The 25,578-nt window shown below is 39.4% G+C and overlaps 1 protein-coding gene across 1 annotated transcript in view; it reads right to left on the bottom strand.

The window, feature by feature from the left end:
• The window catches only part of LOC101746847 (tRNA dimethylallyltransferase), a 280,541-nt gene that overhangs the window by 7,397 nt on the left and 247,566 nt on the right, over positions 1-25,578 (bottom strand). The window contains exon 5 of the mRNA XM_038013943.2: positions 7,409-7,524. Coding sequence (XP_037869871.1) covers positions 7,409-7,524 — 116 coding nt within the window. The remainder of the gene's footprint in view (positions 1-7,408; positions 7,525-25,578) is intronic.

The raw sequence follows: 25,578 nt of genomic DNA, 5'->3' as shown, positions 1-25,578 counted from the left end.
AATGCCAATATAGATCGTTTAATTCGGTTCGAATACTTTTCATGGTCAAGGACGTCTCTCCGATTTCGCAAAAGAGATTTTGATCCTGTCTCCGGCTCGAATTTAGAAAAACTGCTTTTTTTTTTCCTACCTAAGCTGGTGGTAGCCTAGAGAGGCTATTCCAGCGTAACTGTAACTAGTAGGTGAGCTCACGGGGCTCAAACCTGACGACGATGCTAACACGAACCCTAGCAAGAGCCGTGTTTCGCAGAATCTACCACCGGATCGGAAACGCGACTCACTGAGAAGATCCGGCGAGAAACTCAATGGGCTGTGTCTGAGAGTTAATTTACTCGTCGAGCCCTTCGTCGCAAGCGACGGGTTCGACGAGGACGGTGACCGGTGCTTGAAGTACCTAGAAGCACCGTTAGTGGATCGGGAGGATTCGAGATGACGTGGAAAAACTGCAGGTAACAGGCAAGGTATGCGGAAGAAGGCCCAAACGCAGAAATCCAATGTGCTTTTCGGATCAGATATGCTCTATTCAATACCTCAGTCCACGATGCTATCGTAGGTAGGACTTGCGCAGGATAGTCTATGAGAAAGTTATTAAGGAAGGCCACGACCCTCTGCATTGAGGATTCTTGATGCATGGTGGAAATAAAACGACCGTAGTACATACTCGTGGTCAAAGTAAACTATTTTTATTTTTTATTGCTTAGATGAGTGGACGAGCTCATAGCCCACCTGGTGTTAAGTGGTTACTGGAGCTCATAGACATCTACAATGTAAATGCGTCACCCACCTTGAGATATAATTTCTAAGGTCTCAGTATGATTACAACGACTGCCCCGCTCTTCAAACCGAAACGCTGCTTCACGGCAGATATAGGCAGGTTGGTGGTACCTACCCGTGCGGCCTCACATGAGGTATGTATGTAAGTATGTGTACGTTTCCGATATATATGGAATTGCAAATCTTAATCCGTTGAATATGCAAAGTTTAATTTGCTTTCGTTTTCGTCATGAATGCTCTGGACATTTTTTTTGGTCAGGAGGAAATCGCCGGACTTCCGCCCTCCCTTGGGGATAAAGGGCGGGGTATGTCGGAGTCGAACTGACTAAAACCTCCTGTCGCTCAGCAACCCGCGTCCGAACCTCGCATGAGACAGAACCCATGAAAAGGCAAAGGGGGGAAAGTGAAGCGTTTAGTGCGGAGCACATCTCTCCCATCACCCTCCCCCTCGGGACGCCGGACCGGCGGTCGTCGGCGCCACGACCACCAGCCCTCTCGGTCGGCAGGCTATCCGGAGCCCGCCTAGATGGTGCCGGTTAGAATGGATATGCTCTGGACATAGTTATCTAGATAAAATTCTAATATGAATTGTACAGATAAACGCGCTATATTTCGTATCTGTAAGTTCTTCCACAGTGAATATTTTTCCGTAGACGCTTCCAGTATTAACGTTGGCGCATTGTCGCTAATGTAAATAGGGATCCATTCTGCGGTCAGCGTAGGGCACTCGCTACCGAACTACGCTCGGATTTTGTACATAGAAATGCTCATAGAAATCTAGCAATCATGATACTTGCGTCCTTTCGGGACACCTAGTTCTTTAGTTTGACGCAAAATTATTATTATGCAACAATTTATTATGTCTATTTTTAATTTATTTGGTTTGTATTTTAACGTATTATTACTGGTCGTAGGACCTCTTGTGAGTCCGCACGGGTAGGTACCACCGCCCCGCCTATTTCTGCCGTGAAGGAGTAATGCGTTTCGGTTTGAAGGGTGGGGCAGCCGTTGTGACAATACTGAGACCTTAGAACTATATCTCAAGGTGTGTGGCGCATTTACGTTGTAAATGTCTATGGGCTCCAGTAACCACTTAACACCAGGTGGGCTGTGAGCTCGTCCACACACCTAAGCAATAAAAATATAAAAAAAATAACGTGATAATGATAAAACCTTAAACCCGTCGTACACTGGTCAGACGGGGGATTCCAAATCAGTGTCGGGCTGATGTTATATTGATGATAATTGCATGAAATAGTCACTCTGCGACGCATCGGTGATGTTAATCACGGCCAAGTGTCGGAGAAGAATTTCCGAAGTCATTAGTGATTCATTTTAAACGCACATTTTGATGATGTATTAACTAGAACAAGACTTTTGATTCTGTAACACCCTGGAAATGCGTGGATCGTGCTTAGAATCTTCTCGAAATCGAAATAAAAATTAAACTAGACAATATTTGCACCAAACGTTTGTCGTTTATTTATTTCGATTTATCTTACTAAGCATCTGGATTGCCTAACTTTGCCTTCTTCTGTTTGCAAATGTATGATTAGTCTTTGAGGTTTCTTAGAATTCATTCATTCATTCTCAGTATCTTCGGCTTCGTCTGACCCAGAGTCTATTTGATATTCCGGCGCCTTAGTAACAGAAATCAACATAATTACTTCAGTGCGCCATGTGACTGGTCACAGATGACCTACCTACGTGGCAGTCAAAGGGTTAATAATATAGTTATTTTGCTTGTAGCGACATTATTACACAACGCCGCATGATCAACTGAAAATACGCGAGTCAGCTGACTTTCTGTAATGATACATTGCGTAGCTAGCTGTTTTTGGTCCTTGACTCATATTGACAGACCGTTTTCCTAGTTTTTTTAATTCATATATATTTTTTAAAGATTTTCAACACTATGAATTTACACATTTAAGTTTACACATTTTACTGGTGCTAGGACCTCTTGTGAGTCCGCACGAGTAGGTACCACCGCCCTGCCTATTTCTACCATGAAGCAGTAATGAGTCTCGGTTTGAAGGGTGGGGCAGCCGTTGTAACTATACTGAGACCTTAGAACTTATATCTGAAGGTGGGTGGCGCATTTACGTTGTACCTAGATGTCTATGGGCTCCAGTAAAACCACTTAACACCGGGTAGGCTGTGAGCTCGTCCACCCATCTAAGCAATAAAAAAAACAAAACTGTTTATTGAACAATTTGCGGGTAGACGTTAAAATTAGCATTAGAAAACTCACATTTCCGACAATAACCATAACGTTGCGTGTCTTATTTTGACTGTCATTAATTTCGTGTTGTAAAACTGAACATATTAAGTTTGAAAAGAAAGGGTCGAAGAATGACCTCCACGCATTACTTATTCAAGACACGACCTCGAGGAGGGTGTAAATAATAATTAAGAAGGGACGCTAGCACCCTCACCGTCCGTGGAATACTAAAGTACAAGGGCGCTGATGTTTCCTTTTCTGTGTTTTGAAATTAAGAGCAAAATTGTTTTAGCGTTCTATTTGCGTATGTCACTTTTGGATGAATGTCGGACCGCATTTCCTAATTTACTTTGTTTTTTTCTTAAAAAGAAAATCTCGTCTGTATTTTTTTAATAAATATATTGAGTATCAATTTGAAATGCATCCGAATTTTCTGTGTAGATCGAAATTTCATTGATCAACGAATACGGTTAATGAGCGTTCTATCTTTAGTAGGCTATCCGTCCTCCCGACTATAGATAGACAGATCCGATAGGAACTGCTATCCGTCGATAGGTTATTGGAACGCAAGTAAGGACAAAAGGATAGATTTGTCTATCTTTAGTAACCGAAACTAGGGATAGATAGGTTTATTGAAAACGGCCGTAAGTGTACTTGAGATATTTGAAGATTTTTCAACGTTTTCTACTTCGTGATATATTATTTATTTTTGTTAAATTATTCTTTTCATTCAGTTTAATTTCAGAATCAGTTACCGCTCTGAGAAATTATTGATAAAAATAATATATTTTTAATGTAAATAATATATTGGCCCGTTGAAGTAGTTAGCTGTAGTTAGAATTCAAAGCTTAATATAAAGCTTTTAATATTAACTTTTATTTTTTTATTGTTAAACTGGACGAATGAGCATGAGCTCATGGGCCATGAGGCCCACCTGGTGTAACCGGCTTTGAGAAATGAGTTCTACGTGTCAGTTTTTATAGTACAACAGCTTCTTCACCTTTCAAACCGAGACTCATAACTGATTCACTGGTAAGATTACACGGGGTGGTAGTACCTATTCGTGCGGACTCATTAGACCTACCACAGTAAAAAGTTTTCTAACTTCTAACTAAATTTCATCGATTGAGTTTAAATCTGATGATAGCTACAAGTTTATAAGTGAAGAGAGCAGCTTTTCCGCATAATATTTGTCTAGAATTTACCGCGGAAAACCGTGTAAAGACTAGTTATTAATAATTATCATACCCGATCCTGCTGACCGAATGGTAAATCGATGTCGCCATAAACATGTAATTTGGGATCTTCCCGATCCACTAACAGTGCTTTTAGATACCTCAAGCACCGGTCACTGTTCTCGTCGAACCCGTCGCTTGCGACGAAGGGTTCAGCGAGTAAACTAACCCACAGACACAGCCCACTGAGTTTCTCGCCGGATCATCTCAGTAGAACGCGTTTCGATGGATGGTAGATTCTGCGAAGCGTTGCTCTTGCTAAGGCTAGTGTTAGCAACGTTTGAGCCCCGTGAGCTCACCTACACGTTAGGGTTACGCTGAGATAGCCTCTCAAGGCTATGCGTAGATAGGAAAAAAATAAAAATAAGTAAATAAACTTATTATGAGTAATGCAAGTATCAAAACTGTTTTATCGCCACGTAAATACTAAATAGTATCCATGCGTGCGGTGTAACGTGAGATCTTGGACAGCCACAGCTCCGAAAGAGATTTCGTGCGACGGACTTTTCGTTTTACGGTTTCAAATTATACGTATTAATTAGAGGCACACTGCACGTGGGAGGCGATAGGAGAGTGTCATGTGAAATATGTACAACATAACTGCGCAAGCGCGAATTGTTGTCAAGCGAGAGACATTAGGAGATTCTGTTTCTTTCAGTATTCTTAATTCTCAATTTAGACAAAATGGCAATTTTTTTTAATTCGTAAATCTACACATTACTGGTGGTAGGACCTTTGTGAGTCCGCACGGGTAGGTACCACCACCCTGCCTATTTCTGCCGTGAAGCAGTAATGCGTTTCGGTTTGAAGGGTGGGGTAGCCGTTGTAACTATACTGAGACCTCAGAACTTATATCTCAAGGTGGGTGGCGCATTTACGTTGCAGATCTCTATGGACTCCAGTAACCACTTAACACCAGGTGGGCTGTGAGCTCGTCCACCCATCTAAGCAATAAAAAAAAAATACAGGCATTCATAGTTTTGTAAAACTGTTTAAAAAGATTAATGTTGATAGCCTTGAGAGGCTATTTCAGCTTCTCCTTGACGTGTAGGTGAGCTCACGGGGCTCTAACCGGGAGTGTTACTAACACTGGCTCTAGCAAGAGTAGCGCTTCGCAGAATCTACCGCCGGATTGGAAACGCGACCCACTGAGAAGTTCCGGCGAGAAACTTAGTGGGCTGTGTCTATGGATTAATTGGACGGTGACCGGAAATATTATTACTAAACAATTTGCTAACTAACAAATTACTGATATAAAATTAACTAAAAAAATAATATTATCCTATACGTATAAGTTGAAAAAGTGTCCACCTGTAAACAGCAAGCAACAATAGTTCGAAGACTCACCGACATAGCGCTAGTGTAGGAAGTGGAAATGATATGAACATAGCAGTTTTAAGCAGAGTGAAGTTTGTTAGATTGAAGTGAAATGTGGTACCGTACTTTATGGCGCTGTTTTATAAATCTTTCCACTTGCTACTGTGGCGCCACCTTAATTGGCTCTATTTCAGTGGACACTTTTTTTTTTTTTTTTTAATTACTGGGATGGTACTCCTTAGTTCTACCCTCCATAGTCCCATCTTTGAAATTGGAACGCATAATGTTTGTGACGGATGTGAAAGCGTTATACGTTACAAATTAGGTCAGGGCCCTGAAACTGCGATACTTTAAGACATATATTTTTTTGTACGGAAACCAGCGACATCTTGTAGCGGATGCCCCTAAACTTATTTGTTGTTAAAGTTAAGGCAGACAAGTAATAAATCATACAAGTCTTTATTTGTTATACGATTAGACAAATTGATTATATTTTATCAATTGTGGTTTCTGAAAATTTACAAAATCTTTCATTAAAAATAAAATATAGCATAGGTAGTTTGTTACTGCATCCAATAAGAGCAATGAGAAACTAATCGAAGCGAAGCCATCTAGTGGCCGACGCCCGTAAACATTATTGTTGAGTGCCTGAGTTGCTTATCTGTAACTAATTTATGTGTATTATCTATGAATTAGGCTTTGTTCACCGACTTGTGCAATTAAAATAAACCAAAGCGCTTTAGCTACATAAATATAAATAAAAACTAAAGTGTTTATTGCCATCTAATTCTAGTTCATCGCGTTAAATTGAGTGGAGCGGCCTTTGTTATGCCCGAGCGTAATATCGATTCGACTTCCGGGCTTGATCCGTGATTGGGGAGCGGGACATTCCCGGGATTTTAGTGCCCGCGATTCCCGGAATCCGGGAACGATTACCGGTCGTCGTGGATCCTGCGGTAATTCCGACAGGAACGTTAATTTTGAGCAATTAATTTGTAAACATATAATATTTCTTCAGTAAAACTGTATTTTATGTATACACTGTTATTGTTAGGGTGGTTTTTTTATGAGTGTTTCCCAATATATCTATAGGTATAATTGGTTTTACTCTGGGCAGTCTTTTTTTAAAGTACAATTAAAAATCAATCAATTATTAAGGAACGAATCAAATATATTAAAGCCTTTGACGTGTTCTATGAAACACTATTACAGCGGTAGCTATTATAGAGCAGAAGAAAGCCGGTAATATTTGTACTGCGTAATGGAAATTTCGAATATAAGTTCACATATACACAACTTTTTTTTTTGTCTCGATGTGTGGACGAGCTCACAGCCCACCTGGTGTTAAGTGGTTACTGGAACCCATAGACATCTACAACGTAAATGCGCCACCAACCTTGAGATATAAGCTCTAAGGTCTCAGTATAGTTACAACGGCTGCCCCACCCTTCAAACCGAAACGCATTACTGCTTCACGGCAGAAATAGGCGGGGCGGTGGTACCTACCCGTGCGGACTCACAAGAGGTCCTACCACCAGTAATTACGCAAATTATAATTTTGCGGGTTTGATTTTTATTACACGGTGTTATTCCTTCACCGTGCAAGTTAATCGTGAACAATTGTGAAGCACGTATTTCATTAGAAAAATTGGTACCCGCCTGCGCCGTCTGCCACCTGTTTCGAACAAAACTCGGACCATCGATCTATGATCGAATCCCATCAAGGATATCCCTCGGCTCGGCGGAAGACGGTAATATCATTCTCCATTCACCCACCCTGAGGTGATGAAAAGTAGTTAGCGCGATTACGGTTTTTTCCGGATTAGTTCATCTCTACGACGGCACCACATTGTCCTACCTCCCGTCCTGTATCCGGTGCCTGTTGTGCCTCTCGTGGAAATCCAGCAGCTCCTCAATGAGGCCCGCTTCCAGCATCGAGTCGACGCGAGCGTCAAGACGCTTATCGTGGACATCCTGAAACAAGATAAAAGTAGCCATTACAGATCTTTTACAGGTGAATTTTCTTCGCCGTACTATGTATAAAATTTATATGTAATTTTCTCTGTGGTCAACGCTACGACATGAGTCATTGACCGGAAAATTTTAAAGCTATATTTGTTGACTTCACGGAGAAGGTTTTTAAGGTGTCTGTCTGTATTTATGATTACTAGTGGTCGCTCAATAGTCGAAATTCGACCATAATTAATTTAAATTATAAGATTGAACATTATTATGATTCTATTGTCAAAGACTACTTCTATAATCACAGATTTCGCCAGGGCCACACTATAGACAAATAATATTAAAGACAAACAATATTAATCTATCCTCAATTTGACCACAGACTTGTAACAAATAAACAAACCAGTGTGTATGCGTGTGAGTCAAATACATGGTAGTGTGTGTAATGTTTTTATTTATTTAGTGATCTAATGTTTTTTTTAATCATAATTTAAAAAAATATATATCGTTCTACACTTGTCTATAAGTATAGGAAATATCATACTCCTCCGTCCGCGCAATTTTCGTAAAAAGGGGTGCAAAATTTTTGCTTCACGTATTAATATATAGATTAATAGTCACAACAAAACGTGTCCCGTGTTCACGAGCCGGTTTATTGACGCTAAAGGATTTGGAATGAACTCTTGTCTTCGTCGCAGACATTCGAAAGTTATTATCGGAAATAGAAAGTGCATCAGCGACGTAAAAATAGAAGTCGTTATTATATCTAGATTTGTTTTTGTACATGGCGTTAAATGTTTTTTTTTATTGCCTTTGTAGGCAGACGAGCGTACGGCCCACCTGATGGTAAGTGGTCGCCCATGTACCGTCGCCCATGGACTTCAGCAATGCCAGGAGCAGAGCCAAGCCGCTGCTTACCGATATATTGCCGTGTATATTGGGGAATGTTACACGTCATTTCGGATCCTCTCGATCCACTAACGGTGCTTTTAGTTACCTCAAGCACCGGCCAACGTTCTCGTTGAACCCGTCGCTTCCGACGAAGGGTTTGGCGAGTAAACTAACCCATAGACACAGCCCACTGAGTTTCTCGCCGGATCTTGTCAGTGAGTCGCGTTTCCGATCTGGTGGTAAATTTTGCGAAGCACGGCTCTTGCTAGGACTAGTATTAGCAACGCTCTCAGGTTAGAACCGCGAGAGCTCACCTATTCGTTCCGTTACGATGGCATAGCATCTCATGGCTACCAGCGTAGGTAGGAAAAAAAGGGGCATGTGAACATAGCAGCATGCTATCATCAAGCTTGAGAAATGAGGTCGATGTTTCAACTGCACGGTATGCCGACTGTTGGACTCTTCGAACAAAATTTTCATTAGAACAGAATTTCCATTGGAGAGAAAGTTTTATTTATTTATTTTTCACCCGATGGCAAAGTATCGCGAACAAACATTTGTCGTTCATTAATTAATTATTTAGAATATGCAAGAGAACGAATCTCGAATTTCTGTTTCCGTTGAGGGAAACGACGTCAAAAGATGTCGCATGCAAAAGGTGCATCTTCATTAAAAGAGGATTAACTTCAGTTGCCAAACAGATACTAGATTCGCGCATCTTAAGTTCGCAACAATGTTTCATGCATATCGAGTCAGTCAAGTACTGTGTCCGAACAATGTACCTATGTCATTTTTAGAAAATTTGAACCAACAAAATGATAATGATGGGTAGAGTGGGTTCATCATCATCATCATCAACAGCCCACAGTCGTCCACTGCTGGACATAGGAGTGGGTTAGTCGGTTATTATTGATGGTAGGACCTCTTGTGAGTCCGCACGGGTAGGTAACACCAACCTGCCTATTTCTGTCGTTAACCAGTTATGCGTTTCGGTTTGAAGGGTGGGGCAGCCGTTGTAACTATACTGAGACCTTATATCTCATAAGGTGGGTGGCAGAATTTAGGCTGTAGATGATATTACCTTTTCTGCGGTGGAACTGTTTTGAATCTGGTTCGAGGATACGACAGCAATTACCGATATCGCGGGGACAGCACCGACGTAGTTATGTCCATGGACTCCAGCGACCGCCACACTTCGTTTTGTATGTGAATTCCTTGTTTAAAAATAGAGGAATAGATGAACAAAAATATTGGCGCAGTTATAATTGTTTTTGGAGTTAAATTAGTTCTTGAGATTTTTTATGTTCTTTTTCTTCACTCTATTGTCAAAGTTCAAGTATCTAAGCTAAGTAATTGTAATGGATTTAAAAAAATATGTATATATAAAAATTATAAAAGTACCCCTTTGCCTATTTTATATTTAATAATATTGCCACTTTAAGATTACTCGTGCATTAGTGCGACACGAAGATTTATCTAATAAATTTAATTAATAATTAAGCTTAAAACAGTACGTACGCCGCTTTCCTTTGAAAGGCACTATGGGCGCTCCGGTTATATACATTTATGTATTGTAATTGCACGTGTGTGAGTCACGAGTTCCATGTGCACCATTGTGTTGCATTATATGAGTTGAACTAAGATTTATTTATGAGGTTTAACCACATAATTGTATTTTTAAGGATTTTTTGAAGTTATACTTCTTTAGGCGCGTTATGAAAAATTGATGAGAGTGAAATTTTACGATGCGCGCGCACCGTGACACAAAATTAACAGAAATGAAGTTGCCCACTAAATCGCTCATTACAATACGACCGACGTAACTTGGCGAGTCGGAATATAGCCGCAGGTGAACTTTACGAACCGTACCGAGAATTACCGAATTTATACGATGTTAAGAAAAGGGATGTCCAATATGCGTGTTTGAAGATGTTGTTTAATCGATTTTTTTTCAAATTGATTAAAATTTAAATAAAAAGAAAGAAATAAATTTAATAAAAATAAAGTATAACTTCTTACGCGCGTACATAAGTACACGCACCCTTTTTTTTAAGTAAATGTTAATATGATATTGGTGAATTTTTAAATGATAATAATGTAACATGCAATTGATTAGATCTATTATCTTATGATTTTAATGGATTATGAATGTAATGTTTATTACTGTAACGTTTGTTACTGGTGGTAGGATCTCTTGTAAGTCCGCACAGGTAGGTAGCATCACCCCGCCTATTTCTACCGTGAAGCCATAATGCGTTTCGGTTTGAAGGATGGGGCAGCCGTTGTAACTATACTGAGACCTTAGAACTTATATCTCAAGGTGGGTGCGCATTTACATGGTAGATGTCTATGGACTACAGTAACCACTTAACACTAGGTGGGCTGTGAGCTCCTGCACCCATCTAAGCAATAAATAAAAAAAACGGCTGGACCGATTTTAATGAATTTTTTTGTATGCCTTTGGTTGGCGCCCTGGATGGTTTAGATTCACAAGTCAGCATGACAGATGGCGCTGCAGTCGGTATCTCGGTTATTTAACTATACTGCAACTAAACGGTTGGATCGACTTGAATGGATTTTTGTGTATGCATTCACACGTTCAACGTCAGTCGGATCCGTTAGTTCGAATATATGATTTGTCACTGAGAGACGGACAGACGGACATGAAAAAACCCCAAAGAGAGTTTAGCGGCAGCAATAGTAAACTTCACACACTTCAAACAGTTTTTAATAAGTAAAAATAGAAAAGCAAATCGTACAAGACATTCTAATATAAAATAGCATGAGTTGTTACTAAAACGTAAAACTTCTTAAGAACGTACCGTGATATTTGATTTATGACTGATTATTAATATCCCGAGGTGAGCTACACCTGCCAGCAGAGATCTAAACATGAAATAATCATGAATATATTTTTTATTCAAATGATTCAATAAAATTATGATTTCGTCTCACATTTTTTTTTACTTCATTTTAAAATATCCGTCGTTACAAATAATTCACGGTTTTAGCATTGGCTGGTGACGCGATGCGGAATTAAAATTTAGCATCGTTTTAGTGATGGATTTATAAATTTGCATATTATCAATAACTGGGAACAAAATACGCACGGTCATCTGACTCCAAATAAGGATTCCCTGCGGTATGGGTACCAGAGACTGATCATTATCCTGCCCTTCTCCCAGTCACCTGGGGTCGGCGCAACATGTTTTCTCCTTCCATACTCTTCTATCATATACAATTTCTTCGCTCACTCCCCTCCTACCCATATCGTCTTTCACGCAATCCATCCATTTCTTCTTAGGTCTACCCTTCCTCTAAATCCTTCCACATTCATAGTTAACGCTCGCTTAACAACCTCATTTTCATTTCGTCTCATCACATGTCCATACCATCCCAAACTTGCACTCCTCAGCTTCTCTGTCACAGGTGCCACTTTCAGACTTCCTCTATCATATTCATTTCGTATTCTATCCATTCTCGTTACTCCACACATTCATCGCAACATTCGCATCTCTGCTGCATGCAATCGCCTTTAATCCATACCAGAGACTGATATACATATTTATATACCTTCAATTATCATTATTTTCCCCTTCTCCCAGTCGCCTGAGGTCGGCGCAACATGTTTTCTCCTTCCATACTCCTCTATCATATACCAATTCTTCGCTCACTCCCACGCAATCCATCCATTTCTTTTTAGGTATACCTCTTCTTCTATATCTTTCCACATTCTTAGTTAACACTCTCTTATCAACCTCATTTTCATTTCGTCTCATCACATGTTTTGTAAGTCGTCGTGGCCTAACGGATAAGACGTCCGGTGCATTCGTGTTGAAGCGATGCACCGGTGTTCGAATCCCGCAGGCGGGTACCAATTTTTCTAATGAAATACGTACTCAACAAATGTTCACGATTGACTTCCACGGTGAAGGAATAACATCGTGTAATAAAAATGAAACCCGCAAAATTATAATTTGCGTAATTACTGGTGGTAGGACCTCTTGTGAGTCCGCACGGGTAGGTACCACCGCCCCGCCTATTTCTGCCGTGAAGCAGTAATGCGTTTCGGTTTGAAGGGTGGGGCAGCCGTTGTGACTATACTGAGACCTTAGAACTATATCTCAAGGTGTGTGGCGCATTTACGTTGTAGATGTCTATGGGCTCCAGTAACCACTTAACATCAGGTGGGCTGTGAGCTCGTCCACACATCTAAGCAATAAAAAAAAAAAAAAACATGTCCATACCATCCCAAACGCGCACTTCTCAGCTTCTCTGTGACAGGTGCCACTTTCAGACTTCCTCTAATATACATAATAACTTATACACGTTGAAATATACATATATAGAGTATAAACAACCAGACAATAGAGCAAACAGACCTGTTCATTAGACAATGTTTGCTCGCTGTGAGAATCGAACCCACGACCGGCGGACCAGTCAGGGTCGCTTACTACTAACCACTGAGTCACTTTAGTTACATTTACTGGTGGAGGTCCTACTCTTGTGAGTCCGGCGGGTAGGTACCACCGCCTTACCTATTTCTGCCGTGAAGCAGTAATGCGTTTCGATCTGAAGGGTAGGGCAGCCGTTATAACTATAGTGAGATTTTAGAACTTTGATAGTATCGTTTTAATTTTTATTATAATCAAACAACTATCCTACGTCACTGTCTCTATTGGTCATGGTTATGTCATTTAGGTTAAACCATGCCACTCCATAATTCAGGCATTGCATGCGTTAAATATATGCGTTGTTAATGTTATATAGTGAATGCGTGTGACTTTTCTTAACTTAAATAAATAAAAATAAAAAAAACTGGACATATAGTTTGTATGTTTTTGGTGCCAATGTTCGAACCGATAGATACATTTTAGGATACATTAGCAAAGTATATGGAAATGAAACATTGCTATACTGCAATACTATTATTCATCATCAGCCTGTATTTATCCACTGCTGGATGTAGGCCTCTCCCGTAGTCCGCCACAATGAACGATCCTCCACCTTCCGCATCCAATCATTCCCAGCATATCGCCGCAAGTCATCGGTCCAACGGGCATACTATTATTGCGATACGGTAATAATCACTTTGCAAATAAACATCAAAATCTAATTAGTAATTTTTAAATCGCACGAAAAACAAAAATACGTACAGATTTTACTACACTTTTTGTTTTATTGTAACTCTATTAAACTGAATAAGACCATGTTTTTTTTTGTCACAATTATTGACAACACTAATTTTGTTTTGGCGTTTATTTATAAACGTTATATACATACTTAGTTGCGATAAAATTGCAGTTATAACATAATATGCAGTTTTCGGTGCGATGTATTTATTAGCGGCAAGCAGCCTTGTGCTATTTTCCAGCTATTAACAACGTAATTTGTATTGATAAAATCGCATATGATTTACTGTACCAATGTGATTGTGCGGCCGTATTATTAAGTGTTATTATAAATAATTTGTGAACTCAATGATTAGCCCAGCATTGAGTTATGTATCCGATATTTGGCATCGAGACAGAATTGGTAAGCGCATCATTGTCTACTTAAATAAATATGAAGGCCAAATAAACTGAGTTATTAAGCTACTATCTGACCCGGACTTCGTAGTGGCTCAATCGAGAAATATAAGACCTAAACTTGTGTATAAAAAAAACTTAAAAAAAAAACAAAATGAATCCGTCCCAGAGGGGACCACATCAAAGGAAAAACATTTTTTTGTTTTTATATAATTCCGAGCATTTTCATACTTATTTAAACCGTTTAAACCTTCCCTGGACTTCCACGAATAATTCAAGACCAAAATTAGCTAAATCGGTCCAGCCGTTCTCGAGTTTTAGCGAGACTAACGAACAGCAATTGATTTTTATATATATAGAGAAGATATTGTTAGCTTATAACTAATGGTAGGCAGCGGCTTGGCTCGGTAGCCAGCGGCTTGGCTCGGTAGGCAGCGGCTTGGCTCTGCCCCTGGCATTGCTGAAGTCCATGGGCGACGGTAACCACTCACTATCAGTTGGGGGGTATGCTCGTCTGCCTACAAGGGCAATAAAAAAAAATGGTAATTGGTGACCAGATCGAGACCTCAATTGCATTGGTACAGCGAGTGATCCTTTGAATCGGACCGCACAGCTTGCATCAGAAATAAGCCGGATCCAGTGCTATTTACTCGCACGCGCTCACTGTACCTTATTAGATAAGATGACACAAATACAACGTGTACAAAGGTTTGATCGGTTGTCGGAATGAGCTCGCTGTGATATTGCACCATAAATCATGCTAATGGACTCAATTGAGACAACCAGCGGTATGCACATTCAATATTCACAATTGAACTGGAACGCAACGTTGCAAAGACCTATTACGTTGTACTACGCTCCTTATATCGGTCGAGCTGAATGTAGATTTTATTTGGTCGAAAATAGAATCTCCGTGTGAACAACGAGACGTTTGTTCTCTCTTGTTTTCCGCCGTATGTCTTTGAAGAGTGGTTGCAAGGAGTCCAATAGGATCATCAGATAGATTATCATAGCATCGTGTTCGCGCGTAATAAATTTAAGCCTTAGACTTAAATTACCTTAAATTAAAGTTGAACACAATCCAACTGAAAATCGTATTCAAGAATTTTACAATTGATTCAAAATGATAAATGTTAAAATGTAGTTTGATAATAAAAAAAGAATTGTTTCATCGAACCAGAAAATCAAAGTAAACTAAATTAACTTCATTAATAAAACCGATAGTTCGAGATGACCTCCGTTTTTGCAGTATAACCAAATAAATGGAACCGTATCTCTCAGCTGCACTATTTGAAGCCACTGTCGTTTCTAAAGATAATTAGTCGCCATGGCGTATGGAGTCGTATAATGAAAACCTTCTCGTGTTCTCCCAACACAATACGCTACGTGTTTCTCACCGGATCTTCTTAGTAGCTGGCGATTCCGAACCAGTGGTAGATTCTTTGAAGCACTGCTCTTGCTAGTGCTAATTTAGCTAATTCTCTCTGGCCGGGCCGTGAGCTAACTTATCCGTCTGCTGCTGCTCTCCGTAAGTGGAGTAGCCCGTCAGGTTACCAGCGAATAGGTAGGAAGAAACAAAAAGTTTACTTGGCGTCCCATTCTTTCAGCCACGACTTCACATCCGTTTGAAAACCATTAATTATACACAGGATAACGTTATTATTAGTATTAAACATACTGTTGACCGTGACAAGCACGTAGGTATGCATTATGTTTCCATAGAATTCCGGTCGGTCGTGTCACGTAAGTCACGACGGATGGGACCTAGGCGCCTGCTGTTGCATCAGACCAATCATTATGTTGGTTTGTTTTATTTATAAAGGTACTAACTAGCGCAGCGATATTGTGGTAATGAAATTTGGACTAAAAGCCAATATGGAAAGTGTCAATTCCGTTCGATGGGGTTTTCACGAGTGACTTATGGAACGATATAAAAGATGCCAAATAGTAGGTTTGTTCTACGGATCGTACTCTTATCTTCATCTGTCTACGGCTCGTCCACTTGTCTTAAATATTTTAAGATGAATTATGCTTGATGCACCACTTTTTTTCCCTACCTATGCTCATAGCCTTGAGATGCTATTTCAGCGTTACCCTAGCGTGTAAGTGAGCTCACGGGGCTTAAAACAGGAGGTGTTGCTAACTCTGGCCCTAGCGAGAGCAGTGCTTCGCAGAATCTACCACCGAATCGGAGACGCGACCTACTGAGAAGATCCGGCAAGAAACTTAGTGGGCTGTGTATGGGTTAGTTTACTCGATGAACCCTTCGTCGCAAGCACGGGTTCGATGATAGCGGTAACCGGTGCTTGAGGTACCTAAAAGCACCGTTAGTGGATCGAGGATCTGAAATGACGTATTTAAGACGACGTCAACTGTTTACCATATCCTCCACCAATGACCCACCTGATCCTGATCAGTTAGCGTTACTCGTGGACATCGGCAATGCTAGGACCTTAGCTACGACAAGCTCAGATTTGCCCTATTTAACAAAATAAGGCATAGCGCAGACCTTGCCAAACAAGTCTTTCCTCTTTATATTTATTAAGTCGTATGATTAAGTTAGTTTTGGTTTGACGAGTGGAAACTAGTTATCAATACAATCAAACACACCGGGGCTCGTCAGTTTTAATCAATGTTCGCAATAGTTATATAATTTGATACGTCAGAAACAATAACGAATGTATATCCCGATTCAATCAGTTGTTTGTTGTTTAGAGAACCATCTTTATGTATTTTATTTTAATGCTCCTCATTCAAAATCCTCGCACAGTACTAACAAAAATATTATTTTAAAGCACGTAATCAGTCCGTATCAGAAGCAGTCAAGGGCGGTCACAGACGGAATTTTATTAACATACGCGAATAATTTAATACGAACAATTTTACGAGCCGCTCGAGGTTGTTGGAGCAAACCAGCACGTGACGTCCGCAGATAGCTTCGCACCGCCAACAATAAACTTCGAAGCGAACGAATAGAACACGAACGAACAAACATTAAAGCGCTCTTTTTGACACGCTTTTATTAGTTTGGTCTGTGTTGTGTGTTATGGAATTTTTTAACGTAATTTTCACTGATCTTTTAACTTTCGATTAATCAGAAATTTTGGGGACGTATCAATGACAATGCGATAATTATATATCGCTCTAATTTCTGCCGTAAAGCAGTAATTCGTTTCGGTTTGAAGGGTGGGACAGCCGTTGTAACTATACTTGAGACCTTAAAACTTATGTCTCAAGGTGGGTGGCGCATTTACGTTGTAGATGTCTATGGGCTCCAGTAACCACTTAACAGCAGGTGGGCTGTGAGCTCGTCCACCCATCTAAGCAATAAAAAAAATAAAAAACACGCTTTTATTAGCTTGGTCTGTGTTGTGTGTTATGGAATTTTTGAACGTTTTGAATTTTTACTGATCTGGTGACTTTCGATTAATCAGAAAATTTGGGAACGCATCGATGACAATGTGATAATTATATATCGCTTTAATATCTCGACCAAAACGGGATAGAAAAAATGAAATTAATTATTTCTTCGGTTCGGCATTTAAGCGTTTTTTTTGTTTAGGAAATTAACTAATACGAAATCTGTAACATTTTAAGACATATATTTTCCACAAGTCATCACTCGGTTCTTGAATGAGCGCAATATAGCGTGCTCCGCGCGCTGTGATACTTCCCCTTCAAACAGGGTTTGAAAAGAGTCCTCGACGGTGGACGGTTGCGCCGTCATGTATGGACATTAGTGAAGCCAAGTGCAGCCTGAAGAAAATGTGGCGGTATTCAACTTGTCACGTACACAGGATACTTTAGCAGCGGAATATCAGGCCAAAGTTTGCTCGGACATTAAAACTGATAGATCAACATCTACATTAATAGACAGACGGATTAACATAATAAAATTTTACATGGATTGAAAATACGTTCTTAACAAATGTTCACGATTGACTTCAACGGTCAAGGAATAACATCGTATAATAAAAATCAAACCCGCAAAAATATAATTTGCGTAATTACAAGTAGGTAGGAGTATTGTGAGTCCGCGTGGGTAGGTATCACCATCTCGCCTATCTTCTGCCGTGAAGCAGTAATGCGTTTCGGTTTGACAGGTGCGGCAGCCGTTGTAACTATACTGATACCTTAGAACTTAAATTTCAAGGTGGGTGTAGCATTTACGTTCTAGATGTCTATGGGCTCCAGTAACAACTGAACACTAGGTAGGCTGTGAGCTCGTCTACCCATCTAAGCAATAAAAAATATTATAGAAAGTGAAAAAGTGTAGGCATTAACAAAAACAAAAACAGAAAAAAAACCCGCTCTCATTTTTAAATACAACTTTACAGTGTCGCGTTAATGCTATCACAATTTGTCGCCGTTTCAAGGTCGGTCGCCAAACTATACCTTGAACTTCGGAATACTAATTTTCGCGTAAACTCCATTACGTTATTTAACACGTTTTATTTAGCGTGACCGGTGAAATTAATCGTTCCGTGGAATGTTCTAGCAAAAAAACCATCAATGATCCAATCGTCGTTTCACATTGGCCAGACACGACATCAGATATGTTGCGTGCTTCGTTCGCTATTAATTAAAAATATTTTTAGTTTTATAATGTTTATTAAAGAAATCAGTTAAGTTTTTTTTAAGCATTTCACAGTCAATGAATATGAGCCAGTCTGAAGATGAATGGAAGGATGTTGATTGATTTAGATGAAGGTAGGAGTGTTGTAGTCAAAAACGGACGAGCTGATCCGATAACAAAACAACAAAAGTATTTGTAATGTACCTTAAATATGTTAAGAAGGCCTTCCGTAAATTATTATTGTGAATTATTAATGATTTATGTTAAATGGTCAAATAATATGGACATACATATTAATGCAATACTTCTTCACGTCAAACTAAGCTTCAATCACAATACGTGACATCACCTGTAGCTTATGTGGATCTGTGGTTGGCTGGTCGTTTGCTGTGGCTCCTCAAGATCTCTTACATACATGAAGTTGGCTACTGCCCATCAGCCAAAATTGGTCAAGTTTGTGCGGTCCATTTTAAAAAATAATAGCTATCTAGGGAATAACCAAGCCGAAAGGCGGCGGCAGACAAGACATAGACGAAAATTTCACACCTTTGTTATTATTATACCAAATTCAAAAGCCACAAACCTAGGTCCAATTCAGACGCGGGAACTATTGTTCAATGACAACACGATTTTATCAAACGTCTAATACATTACAGCGAGCCTCGATAACCGGGGGTAATAAAAACCGTAAGTGACTCAATTGCGGCGCGCGAGACCTTGCAGAGCCTGGCTTTTATCCTTGAGATGTGTCGCCGATGGAACAAAACGGTTCAATGTTCGTCTTTTAAAATTACGTTTAACTAGTTACATATAATTCACGTATTCGTATGCGTTCCGCGTTTAGTGCAGTTCAATGCACCTTGTTTCGGGGTTGAGTTCGGCGGTCGTTACTCGGCTATGCGCCTTGAGAATTTCGCGTTTTACGTTGTTAATCTTTGAGTATTTGGATGTGCCATGTTTTGTAGTGGATAAGGTATTTATCACGTTCACACTTAGTCTTATTATCGTAGGGATATTGTCGAGCTCACTTCTGCTTCAGTGAATACATCGCAACAGGTTTCTTTACTGTATTTCTGTCGCCACTTTAATTTGTAGCACCTCTGTCATTCTTTTCCTCTCTTGTATCCGTCAGTGTGGTCTCAGAGCTAATTTAAAGTCCTTCGTAGGTTATGGTTTTAATGCGCCAATATATGTGACAGATGCTCCCCATCGATACGATTCGCTTAAGTTTATATCTGTAGCTACATATACCTCGAATGACTGTATATGGGTGCCTTACGAATTAGGGCACGGGAACTTTGTAAAGCTTCCGATATCTTGAAATGGATATTCAAAACCGTTGAAGACGTGTTTGTGATTGAATAAATTATTTAAATAGTTTTTTTTTGGAATTCCGAAAATCAATATGAGCATAGGTCAATGTTATTTTTATTTTTGTACGATAGTACCCACGAGAAACGATATTACATACCACGTCCAAGCATCGTCAAACATCAATGTTTCGCATCCGGGATAGCATTCAACCTCCATATTTGGCATCAGTTCGGTCTTTTGATGCAGTCGTACTGAATCTTGTGCGATTCCATTACTTCAATATCAAAAGGGCTAGTTGTTAAAAATTTACATTGAAGGGAAATGAGCCGAGAGCCATTTTGGTAGTTCATCGCCGTAAACGGAGATAAATTTGGGAGTTTATGGGCTATGGTTTTGCCTCTGCTTGGTTGCTACTGCACTATTCTGGTCATTATGTTGTTGTTTTGTTTAAAAACGGAATGTTCTAAGGGTTTGTTTGATATTAACCCGTGGTTTACTTTTATCATCGCATCTTTTTTTTTCCTACCTATTCTAGTAGCCTCGAGGGGTTATTCTAAATTCACCGAGCTAGTAGATGAGCTCATGGGGCTCAACTCTGGCGACTAACACGAACCCTAGCAAGAGCAGTGCTTCGCAGAATCTACCACCGGATCGGAAACGCGACCCACTGAGACGATCCAGCGAGAAACTCAGTGGGCTACATCGAATCACCCACCACTCGAGTTGTGAGTGTTACTGATACCGAAGCGACAATGTTTGCAAAGATTACCTTTGCTATACCTCTTTAGTAAGTATGCCTCAGTATGAATGCGATGTTTTTGTTCAAAAAGGACTGGCAGTGCCTGTACCCCTTGCTAATTATGAGCAACGACATCTACCACTTAGTTATCAAACTATTTTATCAAAATCTCTAATTCAAAACCCTGGACATACTTAACTGCAAATTGTATTCTCTAAGCCTTAAAAAAAAGCCGTTGCAAAAAAAAAGGATTTCGAATGGCTTAATTATCCACGAGGCACGACTGAAGAGATATTCTCTCAAAATCAATTCGCAGAGTATTAAACTTGTAACACTTTAATATAGTTTGTAATATGTATTACGAGCACTCATTAAATCGATTAATAACAGAGAAACTTCAGCGGGCGTAACTACAACTGTACCAAACATCGCAAGCTAAGTTTCTGTCTGTTCTCGTGCGAAATTCAATTTTCAGTTCGTATCACCTACGAAATCGAGTTGCCAGTTTAGAAACTGCACGTTTAGTCTGTATAATTTAATTAACGCGGAGACAAGGCAGGCGTCGGCGGACACCGATACTTTGAATCACGGTAGTGTTTAAACGAGAACGCCATTTCCCTTGGTCGAAGTTGTACGACTCTTTGTCGTTGGAGAAGGAGGCTTTATTCGCTGATGTACTTAGTGATTCGGGTGCGATTCCCGATGGGGATTAGTTAGGTATTTTAGGTTTCTAGCTAGCTCTGACCGACTACTAAAACTCCCGGGGTTGCCGGATATGGTGTAACTATACTGAGACCTTAGAACTTATATCTCAAGGTGGGTGGCGCAATTACGGTTGTAGATGTCTATGGGTTCCAGTGACCACTTAACACCAGGTGGGCTGTGAGCTCGTCCACCCAACTAAGCAATAAATTAATAAAACAGTTCGCTACTAGACGAAGCAAGTTGTTATAATACAATCGCGCTTTTAAAACCTTAATGTTTTTATGAAGAAGGATTGCTGGTGGCCCGGAGGTTTTTCCTAGTTTCACCCGAACACACGGGTGAGCACGGGCTCAGCCAGTGTGGTGGGATTTGTTAACAGCTGTCCGAGCGCTTTCGGAGGAGACTTAACAGACCAAGGGCAGCTGCTTCGCGAATACATTAGCACTGTTCACTGGTTCCAAGCTTAGGCCGAGAGGCTGAGAGGCGTTGATAACGGTTTATCAATGCTTATTCTTTCTGACGACCGACTCCAAAGGTCTGTGGGCTTAGTGCGAGATTTTTAATGTTCTCGATAGCGTAAAAGTTAACTCAAATTTGTATGGAGTTGGAACAGCGCCTCTAGCGGCAAACGTAGACAAACAATCCAACTCCATACAAAGTTGAGTTAATAAAAAAAACTCGCACTAAGCACACTGGCGCTAAGGCAACGAACGGAGGAACGTTATTGCTCCTTTAACGGAGCCTCTTGAAGCGAAGCCCGAACGAAATGAGCGTGCGTGTTCCCATACGTTAATCGCAGAGGACCATTCTATTGTGGCATAATAGATTTTGTAGGCACCTGGTGTTAAGTGGTTACTGGAGCCCATAGACATCTACAACGTAAATGGGCCACCCACCTTGAGATATAAGTTCTAAGGTCTCAGTATAGTTACAACGGCTACCCCACCCTTCGAACCGAAACGCATTACTGCTTCACTGCGGAAATAGGTGGGGTGGTGGTACCTACCCGCACGGACTCCCAAAAGGTCCTACCACCAGGGATTACCCGCATTATTATTTATTACACAATGTTATTCCTTGACCGTGGAAGTCAATCGTGAACATTTGTTAAGTAGGTATTTCATTAGAAAAATCGGTACCCACTAGTGGAATTCGAGTACCGCTGCATCGCTACATACGAACGCACCGGACGTCTTATCCTTTAGGGCACGACGTCTTTTTAACTACTAATAATCACCTGCACGCTCTATTCAATACTCCTTTTTTGGTCCTCTCCATCCCTTGCTCATTGCGCCACTAGCAGAAGGAGAAAATGTCTTAATTATGTTTTTTTTTTATGGCAATAGTTTTAACTTTGTGCCAGTTTCAAGTAAAAGGTAGGGAAACTACACGCGAGAAAAAATAATCGAAGACATCAAAAGGAAACAAAGGGATAAGCTAGTTACCTAATTATGTTTAGAACAACTATCGACCCCGTCATTAACACGCGTTTGAGGTTACAATATATGTAGTTATGTATTCTAATTTAGTTTTAACACCCACATAAAAATATCTACACGTTGAACGATTCCGAATGATCTATTTTTTATTGGGATTAAGTTTTTATCATCCTGATACTATTAAATGGCTATCACTGGTGCGTGGTGCTAGCCGGTTTTTGTGCAAGTGAAAAAAAAAACACCATAGAGAATGTGAACGGTTTCGCGCCAAAATTGTTCGTTTTTTTTTTAAAGTATTTTTTTAATATTCTTAACTTTTATATTTCTTGAAATGTTATTTATAGTTATTATAATTGGTATCTATGTAAATATTTTCGATAGAAATAGTAAATATTCATGAATCCAAATAAGCGAGTGTATTTGTAGCACCATTCTATTTTACTATTTATAACGTCGTTTACATTAGGCAAAGGGATCCGTAATCTTTCGTTCTACTATAAAATAATTCTTACAAGATGACAAAAAAAATAATTGACTCATTATAAAATATAAGCTCCTAATTAAGGCGACATGTGATCATCAGCGCGTGAGTTTAACACGTAGGATTGAAATTAATAGTACAACAAAAAACCGAGCATAATGGTCAACGTTTCAACACGTAAAATATATAGTCAGTGCCTTTTTTTTCCGTTCCAAATACGTAAATTAGGAGGGAGGTGCAAGTGTATTGGTGTAAGTCTAGACACGATCACGGAACCGTGAATTCGGTACATCACAAAAGATTTATTAAATTTATTACTATGTATGCTATTATTAGTTCTATGAATTTTAATTATCTCTTAGAATTTGTAATTCGTTTTATTACTTGTTGTTTCGTGATAGATATGAAAAATCTTGATTTGGTCTTGTGTTTGACATTCCAAATGAGATATTATAAATGTCATTATATTCCGAGATTCGTTTGCCGAAAAATATGAACGAATTAAACTTTAAACGAAGTCCATAGGTATTTTCAACATTATCTTCCTCAAAGCCGTATTTAAGCAGCCGTTTTTTTTTTCGATTAAGTGTTTACATCTTAAGCGGCTTTTTGTTGTTGGTGAGGTCTTCGAACTTGTCCGCTACAAATCTGTAGACTCGTGGGAGTCTGCTAGATAGTGACCGGTGGGGGGGCGGACTCAGTAATTTTAAAGGTGGATCGAATTCAGTATTTAAGCTGATCGCGATATTAACATTAATTTTGTACACGTACGAAGTTCTAACTTATTTACTGCCATAATCGACATCAATTTAATGCTAATAGATTATTTGAGTACACTCGTAAGCAGAATTGGTCTTACATATACGTATCACGTCCACTAACCGGAAAATTTGGATGCGCTGGACGCAGAAAGCCAAAATATAAGTATTATACAGAATTAAAAACGAGTGATAAATTTAGAAATTCATCCAGAAGTGGGAAAATTGGAATCGTTTAAAATCTGATGGGGATAACTATCTAATTAGAAAAAAAAAACACCTTCGAATGTCGGAGATCCACAGCGAGATGTTTTTTTAATCATCATTATCTTATCAATAGTAATTCGTACGTTATTTTACGACAAATTTATAATTCTATTCGCACAAAACACTATATTTTAATTCTATGCTTTTCATGTTTATAGTAAACAAAACATCGAGAACAACACTATTCTTGAAGTCGCGTAACATTTCGAATGAGTTTTCAGTATAATCTTCCGAACGTCCATATTTATTGCGCAGCGTTGGTTTATAAGAAATACATACTTACAAGACCTTTTTTCTACCTACAATTCTCCAATACCCACGACTATGGCCGCGTGGGATTGATTTTAGTCTAATTTAATGGATGCTTCGATCTCATGTCTCAAGATGGTCACTTTGTGCAATATACGATCTATGGGCACACATATCCGCTTCATACCAGATGGTTTATTTTTTTCCCTCTGCCCATTTACGCTGTTTTTAAGAAATATAACAAACGATAGTTCACTTAAATTTCCAAATACGTACCATTACAAAATGTCAGATCGGCATTCGATTATTCGAATACCGTTACATCGATGTTTGTTGTGAGATAGTCCGGACCGAAATGAAACCGATATCTGTTAGCGATATTTTAGTCGATTATCGATTTCTTGCAATTTGTAAGAAAAAAGCAGTAGCGTTACACACGCGCAAACTGTCTGAAAACTGACCTGTGCTGTCAACAAATAAACTAATATTAGCGAAAGGCGTACGAAGAGTATCGAGTTCAGAGATATAGAATGAAATAAGTGACATTAAGTGAATTAAGTGACACAAGGTAATTGAATACAGTAACAACTAGCGGACTTTATTACTTAATGGGAATCCGTTTTGGGTACAATCTATTAACGCATAACATCACTAGATATGATTGGACAACTCGAACCGATGTCTGAGATAATTATTGTCAAATTGTCAATACATAATCCCCTATCACAGTCAGCGCTAGCATATAGGCACAAGGTAAGTTCATATTCCCCCGATGACAATAGAGACTGAGGAAAAAGGATAATGTTATTAAATATTATGTAGACTATATTATATACGTGAAGCAAAAACTTTGTGCTCATTTTTTACGAAAATTGCGCGGACGGAGGAGTATGAAATTTCCCACACTTATAGAGAATATGGAGAAGGAGTGCAGAAAGTTAATATTTTTTTAAATTATGCATAAAAATACATTAAATCAATAAACATTAAAATATTACACAACTACTATGTATTTGATACACACACACATGCATACTATATTCTGTTTATTTTCAAACTTTTCTTATTGCTTATAGTCTGTGGTCAAATTGAGAATAGATTAAATATTGGACTTTTTGG

Source organism: Bombyx mori, chromosome 11 (assembly GCF_030269925.1).
Source record: "Bombyx mori chromosome 11, ASM3026992v2".
In the NCBI taxonomy this organism is placed as follows: domain Eukaryota; kingdom Metazoa; phylum Arthropoda; class Insecta; order Lepidoptera; family Bombycidae; genus Bombyx; species Bombyx mori.
The sequence above is the reverse complement of the archived record's forward strand: the minus strand, read 5'-3'. Positions and strand labels throughout refer to the sequence as shown.